We start from the raw sequence: 19,245 nt of genomic DNA on the forward strand, positions 1-19,245 counted from the left end.
CTTCGAGTTGCTGACCTGCTATATTATAGCTAAGTGATAAGGTATCTTTCTTTGTATGTATTCGCAGCACATTACACTTATCTACATTAAGATTCAATTGCCATTTCCTGCGCCATGCGTCAATTCGCTGCAGATCCTCCTGCATTTCAGCACAATTTTCCATTGTTACAACCTCTCGATATACCTCAGCATCATTCGCAAAAAGCCTCAGTGAACTTCCGATGGCATCCACAAGGTCATTTATGTATATTGTGAATAGCAACGGTCCTACGACACTGCCCTGCGGCACACCTGAAATCACTCCGGAAGACTTCTCTCCATTGAGAATGACATGTTGCGTTCTGTTATCTAGGAACTCTTCAATCCAATCACACAATTGGTCTGATAGTCCATATGCTCTTACTTTGTTCATGAAATGACTGTCGGGAACTGTATCGAACGCCTTGCGGAAGTCAAGAAACACGGCATCTACCTGGGAATCCGTGTCTATGGCCCTCTGAGTCTCGTGGACGAATAGCGAGAGCTGGGTTTCACACGATCTTTTTCGAAACCCATGCCGATTCCTACAGAGTAGATTTCTCGTCTCCAGAAAAGTCATTATACTCGAACATAATACGTGTTCCATAATTCTACAACCGATAGACTTTCGAGATATAGGTCTATAGTTGTGCACATCTGTTCGACGTCCCTTCTTGAAAACGGGGATGACCTGTGCCCTTTTCCAATCCTTTGGAACGCTACGCTCTTCTAGAGACCTACGGTACACCGCTGCAAGTAGGGGGGCAAGTTCCTTCGCGTACTCTGTGTAAAATCGAACTGGTATCCCATCAGGTCCATCGGCCTTTCCTCTTTTGAGCGATTTTAATTGTTGCGTTGGTATCGAGACTTTAAAATTCACGCAAAAACGGCGATAACTTAACGACTCATATTGACCTTCCTGAAGTCCGAGTTACAAACCGGCTGGTTACGGGCGGAGATGACGCGGCAGACAAGGGCTTACCCCAGGCGGCCAGCAGCGACGCGGCTTGAGGAATTCGTCCCGCAGGGCCGTTCACGGGGAACGGGCCGGGTCGTTTGCTTATCAGAGTGCGGGGCGGCAGCGCGGCGGAGCCCGGAAACGGCGCCGGCCGCCCGCTTTACGAGGCCGGCCGGCCCTGCCGCCACCCGCCGCGGCCCGTCGCAGCGCGGCCACCCACGAGAGGCCATTTCACGGACCGCAGCCCTGCCGCTGTTCCGCCCACATTGGACACGCCGAGCCGGGCCGCGCCGCGCCGCGCCGCCGCGGGCACCGCCGTTTGCCGTTCTGTGTCGCCTGGCGCCGGCGGCGCGTCTCGGCGGCGGCGGTCACCTCTGCGCCACTCTCCAGTTCCCACACTGCGGAACGACGCTGCTGGCAGCACTTGCACAGTCTCGACTCAACACACTCGCACTTACGCCTGTGGTGAGAATGGCACCTGAACACCTGCCCTAGGACATACACAGAAGCGCCAATGAAAAAAAAAAAAAAGTGTCTGGCGCAGCAGTTAGATCGGTTACTGCTGCCACAATGGCAGGTTATCATGATTTAAGTGAGCTTGAGCGTGGTGCTATGATCAGTGCAAGAACGAAGGGACACAGCATCTCCGAGATAACGACGAAGTACGACCATTTCGCGAGTGTACCGTCAATATCAGGAGTCCGGTAAAACACCAAATCTCCGACTTCGCTGCGGCCGGAAAAAGGTCCTGCAAGAACAGGGCTAACGACGCCTGAAGAGCATCTGTAAGTAGGCTGTTTAGGTTTTTATATTGGTAACGCCACGTAGCGCTCTGTATATGTAAGTAGGCTGTTTACGTTTTTATATTGGTAACGCCATGTAGCGCTCTGTATGAAAATCAGTGGCTGTGCTGTGTGCAGTCTGTGGCTCGTTAGCATTGTTATAATATTCGCTATTGTAGTGCTGGGCAGTTGGATGTGAACAGCGAGTAGCGTTGCGCAGTTGGAGGTGAGCCGCCAGCAGTGGTGGATGTGGGGAGAGAGATGGCGGAGTTTTGAGAGCGGATGATCTGGACGTGTGTCCATCAGACAGTAAATTTGTAAGACTGGATGTCATGAACTGATATATATATTATGACTTTTGAACACTATTAAGGTAAATACTTTGTTTGTTCTTTATCAAAATCTATCAATTGCTAACTACGCCTATCAGTAGTTAGTGACTTCAGTAGTTCGAATCTTTTATTTAGCTGGCAGTATTGGAGCTCGCTGTATTGCAGTAGTTTCAGTAACGAAGATTTTTGTGAGGTAAGTGATTCATGAAAGGTATAGGTTATTATTGTTAGTCAGGGCCATTCTTTTGTAGGGATTATTAAAAGTCAGATTGCGTTGCTCTAAAAATATTGTGTGCCAGTTTAGTGTTGATCAGAATAAGTAAAGAGAGTGTCAGAGTACGTTCAGTTTTGCTCAGCTGTTTGAAAAGCAAATAATGTAAGAGGTTTATCAGCACAGTCATTCATAAATTTTTCTAAGGGGACGTTTCCAATCGTTCAACGGGATAGAAGTGGATTGCATTGCTGGGCCATCGAGAAGAGTCTGCGTGCGAAGCATTTAACGAAACATCATCGATATGGTCTTAAAAAAATGGCACTGAGCACTATGCGACTTAACGTCTGACCCGGTTTCGATTCCCGGCGGGGTCAGGGATTTTCTCTGCCTCGTGATGGCTGGGTGTTGTGTGCTGTCCTTAGGTTAGTTAGGTTTAAGTAGTTCTAAGTTCTAGGGGACTTATGACCACAGCAGTTGAGTCCCATAGTGCTCAGAGCCATTTGAACCATTTTGAACTTAACGTCTGAGGTCATCAGTCTCCTAGAACTTACAACTACTTAAAGCTAACTAACCTAAGGACAGCCGACCGTATTGGCCGAGCGGTTCTAGGCGCTTCAGTCTGGAACCGCGAGGTTAGTTAGGTTTAAGTAGTTCTAAGTTCTAGGGGACTGATGACCACAGATGTTAAGTCCCATACTGCTCAGAGCCATTTAACCTAAGGACATCACACACATACATGCCCGAGGCAGGATTCGAAACTGCGACCGTAGCGGTCGCGCGGTTCCAGACTGTAGCGCCTAGAACCGCTCGGCCACTCCGGCCGGCGATATGGGCTTACAGAGTCGAAACATGTTGCCTTGTCGGACGAGTCTCGTTTCATTTCGTATCGAGCGGATGGACGTGTACGGGTATGGAGACAATCTCATGAACCATGGACCATGCATGTCAGCAGGTTGAGCCTCTACCAGTGGTGTAGGGCGTGTGCGCTATGGGACTCCTGATACGCCTAGATACGACTCTGAGAAGTGACACATACGTAAGCATCCTGTCTGATCACCTGCATGCGTTCACGTCCAGAATTGCTACGGTGTGGGTCCAGGAACATTGTTCTGAGTTTAAACACATCCGCTGGCCACCAAACTCCCCAGAGATGAACATTATTGAGCATATATGGGATGCCTTGCAACGTGGTGTTCAGAAGAGATCTTCACCCCATCACACTCTTACAGATTTATGGACAGCCCTACAGGATTCATGGTGTCAGTTCCCTCCAGCACTATTTAGACATTAGTCAAGTCCCTGCCATGTCGTGTTGCGACACTTCTGGGTGCTCGCGAAGACAGTACACTTTATTAGGCAGGTGTATCAGTTTCTTTGGCTCAAGACTGAGGTTAGGGAACCACGACATAGGGGAGTTAATGCGCAGACAGGACAACTGGAACTCTACGAACAACGTCGCCGACGAAGCATCGCGAGCACTACATGCGGCATACAAATTGGAGAGACCATATCCTAGAATAATACAGGCTCCACATCTGACAGATGATCAATACATAGTAAACGGCGCAGGTACAAACACAGACTCTGACTCGGATGCCATACCACACACAGGAAGTGAATACGAGATACACATACAAACGTAGTAAAAGTAAGCTTAAGTTCTCCAGCACTAAACAGAGTCAGCGTGAAAATATAACTCTCAATGTACTTGGTTGTTATATCATTTCGCAACATGTAGCAACATCTGAAGATGTGACATTCCTTCTTCCTTCCCTGCATCAGATGTGACTGTCTCGACGTTTTTACCGCGTCCTCGCATCTGATGCACCTGAGTATGACATTTTAAATGAAGTCCCGCTCTTCACTGCTTCCTTAAGTTCGGAAATACATTGTAACCTAGTTAATCAATACATTATTAACTGTTACCACAGTCAAGACAACATATGTAACAAATGTGTACAAAACACACAGAAGGTATAAAGGAAAGAACTTTCATGTCGTGTCCAGTACTTACACAGCTATATAAACAGTTACCTAAAGAAAGGAGAATGCCTCTCCAGTAGACGACCATAATGGTTGTAGCTACTAGAAGGCCAGTTACACTATAAAACCTACCTATTTCAAACAATTATGTGGTGGCCACAGCCTTGCCATATCCAGATACAACGGTAGTGGCTTTATTATTGTAGTTAGTCAAATCCCTGCAATATTTTTGAAACACGGATTTTTTTCCTTCTGTATCAATCCTGAAATGTTGTAACTAAACCTTATTTTACGCTTTACAAGCAAACTCTGTTTGGTGAACCCAATAAAATTTAACATCCCATGAGATCAAGTCTGTTAGACTGTTTAGAAGCACAAACGGACCGTTCATATTCGTTGAGAGTTTTTGTTCTGGATACTACGACACAGTGAATAGAATTTATCATTTGTAATAAATCTTAGCTCTTGAAGTTGTTTTGCTTCTTTCCTGCTGCCGAGCTGCTGTAAGACCCGTTTGTCGCAATTTCCAGCCGCCTCTTTGCGAGTCAGTCAACAGACGCAATATGAAGAGCTCTCGGGCGCCTACGGAGAGCCGTTCCTTTCAGATTTTTAAAAGGAGGCAAAGGAAAAACATGCTGCAATCTGCAACAAGTTTATGAGGATCAAGCGAGAAAGGTGAGCATCGTATAATTCATGTCAGGACATAATAAAAACTACGCTTCTGTGGCAAATATGGAAAAGTCGTCTTTCTTCTAAATATGGTACTAAAGGATCTCCCTTTAAAAAAGAGAGAGAAAAACGGAATGGTAAGGAATTAAACCAATTCCGGATAAATGTATGCGTTAGCCGTGATGTTCCAGTAGTTATCAAGACTCCAGAGAGTGGCATGGAAGATGGTGGAAATATCCACATAGGTACTGCAATAAAGCAATTATGACACCCGATGCCGGTAAGTAACAATCTAAGCTGGTAGTACATGATTTTTGGTAAGTGATAGCCGGCCGCTGTGGCCTAGCGGTTCTAGGTGCTTCAGTCCGGAACCGCACTGCTGCTACGGTTGCAGGTTCGAATCTTGCCTCGGGCATGGATGTGTGTGATGTCCTTAGGTTAGTTAGGCTTAAGTATTTCTAAGTCTAGGAGACTGATGATCTCAGATGTTAAGTCCCATAGTGCTCAGAGCCATTTGAACCATTTGAGAAGTGATAGCGTTATTCAAAAGTTGTGCCAGTAAGTGATACGCAGAAGGCGCAAGCTTTTGCCGTACTAATAGCCCTCAAAACACTTTAGAGATTAAAATTACAATGAATACCATTAGCTGCATGCAGGCGTTGATATAAGTCTACGGGGACAGTTGAAAATGTGTGCCCCGACCGGGACTCGAACCCGTGATCTCCTAACGAGCTGCATGGTCGCCGATGGTATCTGTTCTTTCGGACATGTCCGAGAGAACAGATACCATCTATATATATACTTCAGAGATCGTGTGAATAGAGAATAAAGGGGGAAACATCAAATTATCAGTAGTTATACAAGTAAATGAAGTTCAAGATACTAGATACATCGATCTTTACTTCTTTAAATATGTTTGCGACTGAAAACCAAACAAACTTTGTTCTACTCACATTCACTTCATCAATCCTCGAAAATAGGTTGGTTATGAGAAATTATTAGTGGAACGAAGCGTGGTTTGTTCGCTTTCCCCTCTTCAGTATGCAGTTTTTTTTTGCCAAGGTAAGGTAGAAGAACTGATTAACATTTTAAAATAACTTTTCAGATTATGCCATTTTTTACATTCTTACAAGAAGTTTTTTTTTTAATTGTACACTACCTCAGAAAAAAGTGAAGCAGCCAGAAGACATGGTCGGACGTGAATGTAAATTCGTACAAGTACCCACCATCAGCGGGTATGTAAATGATTAGAGCTGCAATTCTGTGACAGGTACAACGGTCACCAGAGGGCATTAGCGTTATTCATGTTGAATATTGTTACCAGACGTGGTACGGCATGAACAACGTCAGCTTTTGAGTGATTACTGTGAAGGAAACGGAGATCAGCCGTACTCGTGGGAGACAGCGTTATCAGCATCTATCAGTGTTTGAAAGAGGCCGCATCGTTGTCCTCAATTTGTGCAGGTGGTCGATTTTTTTGTTTTGTTTTTTTTTGTTCATCAGTCTACTGACTGGTTTGATGCGGCCCGCCACGAATTCCTTTCCTGTGCTAACCTCTTCATCTCAGAGTAGCACTTGCAACCTACGTCCTCAATTATTTGCTTGTCGTATTCCAATCTCTGTCTTCCTCTACAGTTTTTGCCCTCTACAGCTCCCTCTAGTACCATGGAAGTCATTCCCTCATGTCTTAGCAGATGCCCTATCATCCTGTCCCTTCTCCTTATCAGTGTTTTCCACATATTCCTTTCCTCTCCGATTCTGCGTAGAACCTCCTCATTCCTTACCTTATCAGTCCACTTAATTTTCAACATTCGTCTATAGCACCACATCTCAAATGCTTCGATTCTCTTCTGTTCCCGTTTTCCCACAGTCCATGTTTCACTACCATACAATGCTGTACTCCAGACGTACATCCTCAGACATTTCTTCCTCAAATTAAGGCCGGTATTTGATATTAGTAGACTTCTCTTGGCCAGAAATGCCTTTTTTGCCACAGCGAGTCTGCTTTTGATGTTCTCCTTGCTCCGTCCGTCATTGGTTATTTTACTGCCTAGGTAGCAGAATTCCGTAACTTCATTGACTTCGTGACTATCAATCCTGATGTTAAGTTTCTCGCCGTTCTCATTTCTACTACTTCTCATTACCTTCGTCTTTCTCCGATTTACTCTCAAACCATAGTGTGTACTCATTAGACTGTTCATTCCGTTCAGCAGATCATTTAATTCTTCTTCACTTTCACTCAGGATAGCAATGTCATAAGGTGGTCGTATCGCGCAATATCCAGGTTTGTGGTGTAGTATACCTAAAGGCCCGTCCACACGCGGCGATCTGTCTGCGCAGATGTCTGCGCACATCAAATCTGCGCAGACAGATCGCTGCGTGTGGACAGAAGATTTGCACCAACCTGAGGTGTGTGCAAACCTGGAAGTTGGAGTTGGAGGTTTGAGCGAAACCTCTCAAATCTGTGGGTTCAAACCACATCTGCGCAGACAAGTTGGAGCGTGTGGACAGGAGATCGCGCCAAATCTGGCGCGAAACAGCTGTTTGTTCATTCTAGTGTTTGTATTTGTGCGCACAGGGCATTAAAATGGCTGACACTCATCACTGTTCTCGAGAGTTTGTTAGTGAATTCATTGAAATATATAGAAACCACCCATGTTTGTGGAAGATTAAAAGTAAAGAATACAGTGACAGAGACAAAAAGACAACAGCATACAATGCTCTAATTGAAAAATTGCGGGCAGTTGACGCCTCCGCAAACAGAGAAACATTAATAAAAAATAAAAAAAAAAAATTCGTTGCGAACTGTTTACCGAAAAAAGTTATCCAAAGTTCAGAAATCTTGAAGATCTGCTGTAGGAGCTGATCAAGTATACCAGCCAACGTTGTGGTATTTTGATCTGCTTGGCTTTCTTAAGGTTCGCCCCGCAAATCTCGGAGTAAATTTACGTGAGAAATCTGCTTTCGCTTTAGCAGCCACTGTCTACACCATTTTGACCGCTTTCTCTATTTCCTGCGGTTGGTCTGAATGTTTTTTGCAACACAAGTTGCGAACAGAGACCACAAAAGAACTTCCTTCATTTCTATATTTCAAAATAACTGAATTAAATTTTTGACGTTTACGGGGAGCGTAGTCGCTTGCCACTGATATTTCTTTTCTACACCGATACATGGCGGGCGAGTAGTAGATTGGGCTTTGTGTCGTGTGAACACACCACATTTGCAGCGATCTTTTGCATGTACAGACATCTGCGCCGATGTCTGCGCAGACAGATCGTTGCGTGTGGACCGGGCTTAATATACAAAGAGTTAATGAAAACTTCGAGCCGGCCGGAGTGGCCGTGCGGTTCTGGGCGCTACAGTCTGGAATCGAGCGACCGCTACGGTCGCAGGTTCGAATCCTGCCTCGGACATGGATGTGTGTGATGTCCTTAGGTTAGTTAGGTTTAATTAGTTCTAAGTTCTAGGCGACTGATGACCTCAGAAGTTAAGTCGCGTAGTGCTCAGAGCCATTTGACCCATTTTGAAAACTTCGATTTCCTGACATCGTGTAGTACAATACTTCACTTTAAAATGATTGGTATTGTGGTGATTCGTGAATTTCATAAAAATGACACTAAGTTGGAGACTAATTAGCGAACACTATTACAAAATAAAACAAACGACGATGTATTTTAACGAACTGTGGCATTCATTGTAGTAATGGGAAAGACTTGTATTAGTGAACATGGTAAGAATAAAATACACGGTATTAATCACCAACTGTAATTATTTAAATAATTGGACTTTTACAAATGTAGTTTACTCATTCAAGAAGTTATTCTGTCGCTTGCAAATGAAGGCACATATTGTAAAACGTAAGTTTAGGATGAAAACTGTAAAGAACATTCCGTCTTAATGACTTTATTACTTAAACTCGTATTGTTGTAACGAGATATACGCCTAATTATACAATTCTAGGCATCTGTTACAAATTCTGTCAATCGAAACCTGTTTCGTTTTACTCTCTTAGCTTCAATTATTGTTAGGAATGTGTGTCGTTGTGTAATCAGCGTGTATTAATTAATTTTGTGAAGTTCATTATTAAAGTCATATTTAGATGGAATTTTCACATTTAAAAACATTTTTATATTATAAATTTCACATATTATTCAATTCTGTAATTTTAGACGTTTTATTCTGTGTAAACAGAACATCTTAGCATTGGAACTTTTAATTGGAAATACTATTAAAAATATATTGGCATTATTAAGTAATAATAGTCGAAGTGACCATCCATTATTTAGAATATATAAACAGGGAAGCAGCGAGGCAGCTGGGTCGGGCAGTTTGAGCTGATATCTCGAAGTGCAACCTGTGTTAGTTACTTGAATATTATTTCACTAAGATTTAAAATTGTGAAAAAGTATTTTTCTTGATTTGTGATCCAATCAGTTGTTTCACGATGACATACTGTACAACTCGGCCTCTTTGCAATGTGTTATGATGGATTTGATCAGCTGTTACGGACGGAAGAATAAATGTTTGAAAACTGGAACCGATCATTTTCACTATAAACCATACACTTCATGAAGATCCAGGCAATCCATGAATATTTCAATTATGTGGAGAAAACTATCGTTTTAACCTTCTACTTATGATTCTAGATAACATCAGACGACATGCACTTTTGATAAGTCAGTTCATCTGTCTTCGAAGTTTGAGGATTACCTGGAACCTCCGACGGCGGTAGCCGCGCAGATCACAGGGAGGCGCCCCAGACCGCGCGGCTACCCCACGCGGCTTTCTTCATTACACTCTCAGTTTCTGAATCCATAACGAATGAGAGTTTTATTTATTACCTTTTCCCCGAAAACTTGGTTAGCTCGCACTCTAGGTTTTTTTCGGTTGGTTTTGGGGTTTGATGGGGGCTAAACATCGAGGTGATCAGTCCGCACTCTAGGACCTAACATGTTAAGGCTGTTGTTGCGGGTATGTTAAACACCGAAACAAAAATGTCGTTACGCCATTGAGTGCACAGAAGGGCTGTTGCACCATCATAACGTCCTACGACTGCCCGCGACATGCGCTACCAACACGCCGTTCGCGGTTACAGCGTGGACAGCCTCCTGTGAAGTTTTACCCACGTTTCGCACAGTTTTTGAAGCTCTCACTTACTATTGCCAAGTATAGTTGATTGTCTGCAGCAACAGCAGTAAATTACGGCAAAGAAAGCTTCAGCTATGAAGTTTCATATTGTCTTGATCGCGTGCAGGTACACTGGATTACTAGTTTCCATCTTGTCTAGCTGCCATCTTCAGATCCATAGAGTACAGCTTATGAAATTATGCTGTACCCTGGGGATCTGAAGATGGCAGCTTAGTCTTGTGGAAACTAGTAACACAGTGTATTGTCGGGTATTTATTGTAAATTAAGACATGGAGCGTGAGTGTCGTGATAGCGCCGGCCGCGGTGGTCTAGCGGTTCTGGCGCTGCAGTCCGGAACCGCGGGACTGCTACGGTCGCAGGTTCGAATCCTGCCTCGGGCATGGGTGTGTGTGATGTCCTTAGGTTAGTTAGGTTTAAGTAGTTCTAAGTTCTAGGGGACTTACGACCTAAGATGTTGAGTCCCATAGTGCTCAGAGCCATTTGAACCATTTTGTCGTGATAGCGAGGCGCGTGACGACAGGCCGGTGTGACGTGTGTCGGCAGATGCTGGAGGCGGAGTACGACTGCGCGTGCCCCGGCCCGCCCCCGCAGTTCCAGCTGCCGCCCCCGCCTCTGCCGCCGCTGCTGCTGCGGGAGGTGGGCTGCAGCGCCGACCACGCACTCTACTCCTGCGACGTCCTGCCGGTGAGTCTACTGTACTACGGGTTCTGCACTGCTGGCGAGCGTGGACGGAGCTGCGGCACCAATTAGTGTAACAATGAGAGAGTTCGTCGATGAAGTTTCGCGCCGACAGTCTTACGACTCTGTCACTCTGTCGACAGGAGACGTCCATTTAAAGCTCGTCTGCTATTAACGCAGACTGTGAAAGTATGGAATAAGTGGCTTTCAGAGGTTTACCTGCCGGCCGGTGTGGCCGAGCGGCTCTAGGCGCTTCAGTCTGGAACCGCGCGACCGCTACGGTCACAGGTTCGAATCTTGCCTCGGGCATGGATGTGTGTGATGTCCTTAGGTTAGTTAGGTTTTAGTAGTTCTAAGTTGTAACCTCCCCACAGAAAAATTAATAATGAAAATTGACCATGAACCAAGAACCAAACGTAAAGTGTAACCGCCCAACAGAAAAATTAAATAATGAAAATGGACCATATGTAAACTCCCAACAGAAAAATAATAATGACAGTGGACCATGAACCAAGCGTAAACTCCCCACAACATTAATAATTAAATGAATTTTTCTAATATTGTAACCTCTGAACAAAATTGGCTTCCATTTGTAATCTGTGTGCAGAAATGCATTCACATTTAATGTAACCTCAAAAATTCAATTCGTAAATCCGGAAATAATAATAAAAAAATTAGTAACCTGGTCAATTTTATGAGGACAGCAGCGCTGCCCTTCGGCCCTGAATTCTGAATAAAAAAACAAAAATTCTTACCTCAATAAAAGACTGCAAATATATCTGCTCTTACGAAGAAATTTTTTGACACAGCTTCGTGCAATGCTGGCGTATATATATATATATATATATATATATATATATATATATATATATATATATATATATATATATATATATATATTCTTGGAAGGAATGCATAGGAAATATTCTTTAAATTGAAATGAATGTTTTTCTTTAAAAAAAGTTACTTTATATTGTAAAAATTATTATTGGGGCATTTTTTGGAACAAATTAAATGACAATTAACATACGTTATTAGATATGCGCAAGGCTGCTTCTTTACCTTCTACAACAATACCCATCCTGCAGAGTCCTGACCAGAGTCCCGAGCAGAGCGGACATCCGACACGCGCCGACTCCCGCCGACTCACGACAACTGTCGACTCGCTACTAAAGACCCGCGCAGACAAGCGACAAGCAACAACTAACAACATACTACTCTCTGGTCAGAGACTCTGTCATGTCTCGCCCATCGCCGGCAACGCATACGTCTTACAAAGTACTAGGGGACTGATAGGCTCAGATATTAAGCCCCGTAGTGCTCAGAGCCATTTGAACCATTTTTTACTGTCACTGTTCTCTAACATCACTGTCCTGTAGATCTTCTGTCCAAGATTTAGCAGTTCGTCCATTACAGGTCCACAGCTCGTGGTCTAGTGGCTAGCTTTGCTGTCTCTGGATCATGGGGTCCAGGGTTCGATTCCCGGCCGAGTCAGGGATTTTCTCTGCCCGGGAAAGTGGGGAAACTGGACTGTGGAAAGACTGGGAATTTGTGCGGGCGCTGATAATCACACAGTTGAGCACGCCACAAACTAAATATCGTAATCGTCCCACTACAGGTGTTTCGTCGCTAGTAATGAATTAAGTAACCGAAGAGTGACAGCGAGGAAGGTACAGACTAATGAAATTTAGTAGATTCTGAACGTATTAATTTTCTGGAGGTTGGGCAATCGCTGCAAAAATTGTACAAGGTGAATAAAATCTTCTGCATTGGTTGGTAAAATAATTTTATTAAAAAGTCACTGCCAGTTTCGCATCAGTAGAGATGCATCTACAGGTGATCTGGGCAACAATTAAAGCATTACAGAATTACTATGGTTGTAAAATAGATAAGTACCACTATAAAGCGCCATATATCAGTGAGACCTGAGTACTCACAGGTTTTTTTAAGGTGTCATGGCGGGGCACAGTCATTGCTTAGATCCAAGGACCGTCGTTCATCGTCAAGATAAAACCCATAGCACGCTAAGATTGGTTGTCTATCATCAAACTGACTGGGATCGCGCAGCACATATAAGTAATAGGAAGCCGGAAAAACATATTTGAATTTGTGACTTCCGTATAGTTATGGATCTAATTAAAAACACCACATTACCATGTCTGAAATTCGAGAGCAAAGGATAATAGAGGCTCGAATGTCTTAAAGTGCAGCATACAGCATAGAGGGGCGTACGCACGGAGCCAGTGTAAACTGTAGAGCCACGCGGGGTAGCCTTGCGGTCTGAGGCGCCTTGTCATGATTCGCGCGGCTGCCCCCTTCGGAGGTTCGAGTCCTCCCTCGCGCAAGGGTGTGTGTGTTGTCTTTAGCGTAAGATAGATTAAGCAGTGTGTACGCGTAGGAGAGAGCAGATAGGTGGAAAGAATACATTGAAAGCCTCTATGAGGGTGAAGATTTGTCTGATGTGATAGAAGAAGAAACAGGAGTCGATTTTGAAGAGATAGGGGATCCAGTATTAGAATCGGAATTTAAAAGAGCTTTGGAGGACTTACGGTCAAATAAGGCAGAAGGGATACATAACATTCCATCAGAATTTCCAAAATCATTGGGGGAAGTGGCAACAAAACGACTATTCACGTTGGTGTGTAGAATATATGAGTCTGGCGACATACCATCTGACTTTCGGAAAAGCATCATCCACACAATTCCGAAGACGGCAAGAGTTGACAAGTGCGAGAATTAGCGCACAATCAGCTTAACAGCTCATGCATCGAAGCTGCTTACAAGAATAATATACAGAAGGATGGAAAAGAAAATTGAGAATGCGCTAGGTGACGATCAGTTTGGTTTTAGGAAAAGTAAAGGGACGAGAGAGGCAATTCTGACGTTACGGCTAATAATGGAAGTAAGGTTAAAGAAAAATCAAGACACTTTCATAGGATTTGTCGACCTGGAAAAAGCGTTCGACAATATAAAATGGTGCAAGCTGTTCGAGACTCTGAAAAAAGTAGGGGTAAGCTGTAGGGAGAGACGGGTCATATACAATATGTACAACAACCAAGAGGGAATAATAAGAGTGGACGATCAAGAACGAAGTGCTCGTATTAAGAAGGGTGTAAGACAAGGCTGTAGCCTTTCGCCCCTACTCTTCAATCTGTACATCGAGGAAGCAATGATGGAAATAAAAGAAAGATTCAGGAGTGGAATTAAAATGCAAGGTGAAAGGATATCAATGATACGATTCGCTGATGACATTGCTATCCTGAGTGAAAGTGAAGAAGAATTAAATGATCTGCTGAGCGGAATGAACAGTCTAATGAGTACACAGTATGGTCTGAGAGTAAATCGGAGAAAGACGAAGGTAATGAGAAGTAGTAGAAAAGAGAACAGCGAGAAACTTATCAGGATTGATAGTCACGAAGTCAATGAAGTTAAGGAATTCTCCTACCTAGGCAGTAAAATAACCAATGACGGACGGAGCAAGGAGGACATCAAAAGCAGACTCGCTATGGCAAAAAAGGCATTTCTGGCCAAGAGAAGTCTACTAATATCAAATACCGGCCTTAATTTGAGGAAGAAATTTCTGAGGATGTACGTCTGGAGAACAGCATTGTATGGTAGTGAAACATGGACTGTGGGAAAACCGGAAGAGAAGAGAATTGAAGCATTTGAGATGTGGTGCTATAGACGAATGTTGAAAATTAGGTGGACTGATAAGGTAAGGAATGAGGAGGTTCTACGCAGAATCGGAGAGGAAAGGAATATGTGGAAAACACTGATACGGAGAAGGGACAGGATGATAGGACATCCGCTAAGACATGAGGGAATGACTTCCATGGTACTAGAGGGAGCTGTAGAGGGCAAAAACTGTAGAGGAAGACAGAGATTGGAATACGTCAAGCAAATAATTGAGGACGTAGGTTGCAAGTGCTACTCTGAGATGAAGAGGTTAGCACACGAAAGGAATTCGTGGCGGGCCGCATCAAACCAGTCAGTAGACTGTTGTTGTTGCGGTCTTCAGTCCTGAGACTGGTTTGATGCAGCTCTCCATGCTACTCTATCGTGAGCAAGCTTCTTCATCTCCCAGTACCTACTGCAACCTACATCCTTCTGAATCTGCTTACTGTATTGATCTCTTGGTCTCCCTCTACGATTTTTACCCTCCACGCTGCCCTCCAATGCTAAATTTGTGATCCCTTGATGCCTCAAAACATGTCCTACCAACCGATCCCTTCTTCTAGTCAAGTTGTGCCACATACTTCTCTTCTCCCCAATCCTATTCAATACCTCCTCATTAGTTACGTGATCTACCCACCTTATCTTCAGCATTCTTCTGTAGCACCACATTTCGAAAGCTTCTATTCTCTTCTTGTCCAAACTGGTTATCGTCCATGTTTCACTTCCATACATGGCTACACTCCATACAAATACTTTCAGAAACGACTTCCTGACACTTACATCTATACTCGATGTTAACAAATTTCTCTTCTTCAGAAACGCTTTCCTTGCCATTGCCAGTCTACATTTTATATCCTCTCTACTTCGACCGTCATCAGTTATTTTACTCCCTAAATAGCAAGACTCCTTTACTACTTTCAGTGTCTCATTTCCTAATCTAATCCCCTCAGCATCACCCGATTTAATTTGACTACATTCCATTATCCTCGTTTTGCTTTTGTTGATGTTCATCTTATATCCTCCTTTCAAGACACTGTCCATTCCGTTCAACTGCTCTTCCAAGTCCTTTGCTGTCTCTGACAGAATTACAATGTCATCGGCGAACCTCAAAGTTTTTACTTCTTCTCCATGAATTTTAATACCTACTCCGAATTTTTCTTTTGTTTCCTTTACTGCTTGCTCAATATACAGATTGAATAACATCGGGGAGAGGCTACAACCCTGTCTCACTCCTTTCCCAACCACTGCTTCCCTTTCATGCCCCTCGACTCTTATAACTGACATCTGGTTTCTGTACAAACTGTAAATAGCCTTTCGCTCCCTGTATTTTACCCCTGGCACCTTCAGAATTTGAAAGAGAGTATTCCAGTTAACGTTGTCAAAAGCTTTCTCTAAGTCTACAAATGCTAGAAACGTAGGTTTGCCTTTTCTTAATCTTTCTTCTAAGATAAGTCGTAAGGTTAGTATTGCCTCACGTGTTCCAACATTTCTACGGAATCCAAACTGATCTTCCCCGAGGTCCGCTTCTACCAGTTTTTCCATTCGTCTGTAAAGAATTCGTGTTAGTATTTTGCAGCTGTGACTTATTAAACTGATAGTTCGGTAATTTTCACATCTGTCAACACCTGCTTTCTTTGGGATTGGAATTATTATATTCTTCTTGAAGTCTGTGGGTATTTCGCCTGTCTCATACATCTTGCTCACCAGATGGTACAGTTTTGTCATGACTGGCTCTCCCAAGGCCATCAGTAGTTCTAATGGAATGTTGTCTACTCCCGGGGCCTTGTTTCGACTCAGGTCTTTCAGTGCTCTGTCAAACTCTTCACGCAGTATCTTATCTCCCATTACATCTTCATCTACATCCTCTTCCATTTCCATAATATTGTCCTCAAGTACATCGCCCTTGTATAAACCCTCTATGTACTCCTTCCACCTTTCTGCCTTCCCTTCTTTGCTTAGAACTGGGTTGCCATCTGAGCTCTTGATATTCATACAAGTGGTTCTCTTCTCTCCAAAGGTCTCTTTAATTTTCCTGTAGGCAGTATCTATCGACTGATGACCAAAAAAAAAAAAAAAAAAAAAAAGCGTAGAAACCGTTGACCTCAGCAGTTTGGTCCCATGGGACTTAGCACAAATTTCCAAATTTATACTGTAGGCATGGGTCGGTATTACGAGACACGTGAGTGAGCTGCCACTAGCACGAGTATCGGACCGAACTGATGCTATATACAGGTTGATTCACGAAGATATGCAAATATTTTAACATGTTATTCTACAAGTAAAACTAAAGAAAAAAGTTCATGTAAACATAGGTCCGCAAATGTTTAGTTACGGAGTTACGGCTAATAAAGTATTTGGCCTGAAATTTAGCAACTTCGTTATAATGAATCCATCGCAAAACTGTACAAGGTTAAAGTAAAGCACGATTTCCTTTTGTTTTGTTGTTATTGATCTGCTAAATCTAATGAAACATGTCCCAGACTTGTATCTGCAGTACTGGTGCAGGCTCTATCAGGCAAAAATTTTCTAACAACTAATCCCCAAATAAGCGTTTCGTAGCAATTTCCAAAATTAAAACCTATAAGATACCATTTAAGATTCATTATTTATTTTGTGACCCGCCTGGTTTTTCTCAGGTAGCACCAAGTTCTATGGCCGGTTGATTTCTCCGGCGTAGCGGAAATAAATTACATACACAAACTCTCCTTGTAAATCAGTCTTTCTCTTAATGAAAACTGTATCAAAATCCCTACAGCAGTTCTTAACATTAGTCTTCACGTACAGACAGAAAAGGGTATTGGGGAAATTTAATTTATAATATATGTAGACTGCATAAAACTTTACTGTACTATTCTGTGATTAAGTGTACTCTAACGTCCGCAGCTCGTGGTCGTGCGGTAGCGTTCTCGCTTCCCACTCCCGGGTTCCCGGGTTCGATTCCAGACGGGGTCATGGATTTTCTCTGCCTCGTGATGAATGGGTGTTGTGTGATGTCCTTAGGTTAGTTAGGTTTAAGTAGTTCTAAGTTCTAGGGGACTGATGACCATAGATGTTAAGTCCCATAGTGCTCAGAGCCATTTGAACAATTTTTTTTGTACTCAAACGGTTATGAAAAGAATTGAATTAAGCCTGAATGACGGAGCCACGACGAGGCTGCGCCTGCGTACCATCACATAGCGAAGAGACTCCAAGCACGAGTTGGGTAACTGGCTGCCACTGGCCGTCCTGTATCACGGCAACGGAGGGCGTTCGTGGTATGGAGCTGTGGGGAGGAATGGCACAGTGCGCACACACTATTGGATCCGCCAGATCCTGCATTACCACTATCGATGGCTGACAGTAACTTGAAGTTCCATTGCCTAATTTCCAACGCCCTTGGGATGGTATCGATACATGATATCACACATGTGATTCACTCTCCTGAAGATACAGAAATTCTTGCTCTTAAGAGTAAAATGTACCACATTCGTGGTTAAAGGATAACAACGATAAGATTTGCTGATGACATTCATATCCTCAATGAAAGAGATAGTACTGCAGAACCTGTTGAATGAAAATACTAGTCCAATGAGCGCACACTGTGGATTGAGAGTAAACTAAAGGAGATATGAGGCTATCGACGACTGTTGAAAATGAGGTGCATTGATGAGAAATGAGGCTCTCCACAGAATCAATGATGTGAAGTATGCGTGGGAAACAATGACATAGTCGCATTATTAGTGTATTGTGTATATCTTGTAGGTGATTAGGTTCTTAAGACTGTTGACAGTCTACGTACGTACAACGGGCGCAAGAAACTTCGCACCCGTGAAAGCGCGCCTCTTTCATTTTGAACACAGATCTTTGGGGAGAGAGTATTTGGGTGAGATGTCACTGGATATTCCGATTTTTGAACTGACTTATAAGAGGACGTATTATTCAACGTGACTTCTGACCACAGTGCAGTTTGGTGTGTTTCGCATTATCAAGTCATTGCCATAGTTGAGAGTGACAATGAGTGACATAAGAAATGCTAATACCGACTCAGCATCCCGGGTCAGTTCGTCTTCTCTCGAATCAGTTACTGCAATGCTTTTCATTTTGTTCGCACACACAAACACACACACACACACACACACACACACACGAGCGCGCACGCGCTCACACAACAGAAGTATGTACACACGCTTACACATTGTATAACTTTTGTTAATTAGCTAGTTGAATGTTCCATAGATCATTTGAATGACGCTTTTATCGAAATGATGTCGAATGAGTCAGTTTACAGTATACGCATACATGATTAGTTTTACCATTAATGAATATATTATTCATTTCTCCTCATGTAACTACACTTAAAAACCAATTTTTTTTTCACTTTCTGAGCCGTTGGTAGTGTCAATAATGGGTAATACAGGTATTGATTTCCTCTTGCTGTTGTACGTTTTTCGCTATCATGACAGTTGAAGCATTGTCACATAAGATCTTGTAGCATTTTTTCTAACGTGAACCATCAAGTGGAACGCTTAATGTGCATATGATCCTAAAGACAGCCTGTGTTCCTTTCACAAAAGAAACTACAGTCATCAACACGAATGTTCGCTTGAACACCGGAGTACTTTATCTGGCCTATTGGACGTCCTGTTAGCGGCAATAGCCCTTGACTTCTTCCGACTTTTGAACGTGCCTACCCAGTCAGGGCTTATCGTTTAACATGAAATATACAAAACACGTTACGGCTTGGCATTTTTCGTACCACACAACTTTGCCAAAGGTGAAAGAAATGACGAGTGGGAGGATAAATGCTAA

General features: G+C 43.2%; 1 protein-coding gene across 1 annotated transcript in view; it reads left to right on the top strand.

The window, feature by feature from the left end:
* Positions 1 to 19,245, top strand: part of LOC126259434 (uncharacterized) — a 178,848-nt gene that overhangs the window by 105,699 nt on the left and 53,904 nt on the right. The window contains exon 2 of the mRNA XM_049956245.1: positions 10,648 to 10,788. Within this exon, the coding sequence (XP_049812202.1) occupies positions 10,648 to 10,788 (141 nt within the window). The remainder of the gene's footprint in view (positions 1 to 10,647; positions 10,789 to 19,245) is intronic.

Source organism: Schistocerca nitens, chromosome 5 (assembly GCF_023898315.1).
Source record: "Schistocerca nitens isolate TAMUIC-IGC-003100 chromosome 5, iqSchNite1.1, whole genome shotgun sequence".
NCBI classification, from domain to species: domain Eukaryota; kingdom Metazoa; phylum Arthropoda; class Insecta; order Orthoptera; family Acrididae; genus Schistocerca; species Schistocerca nitens.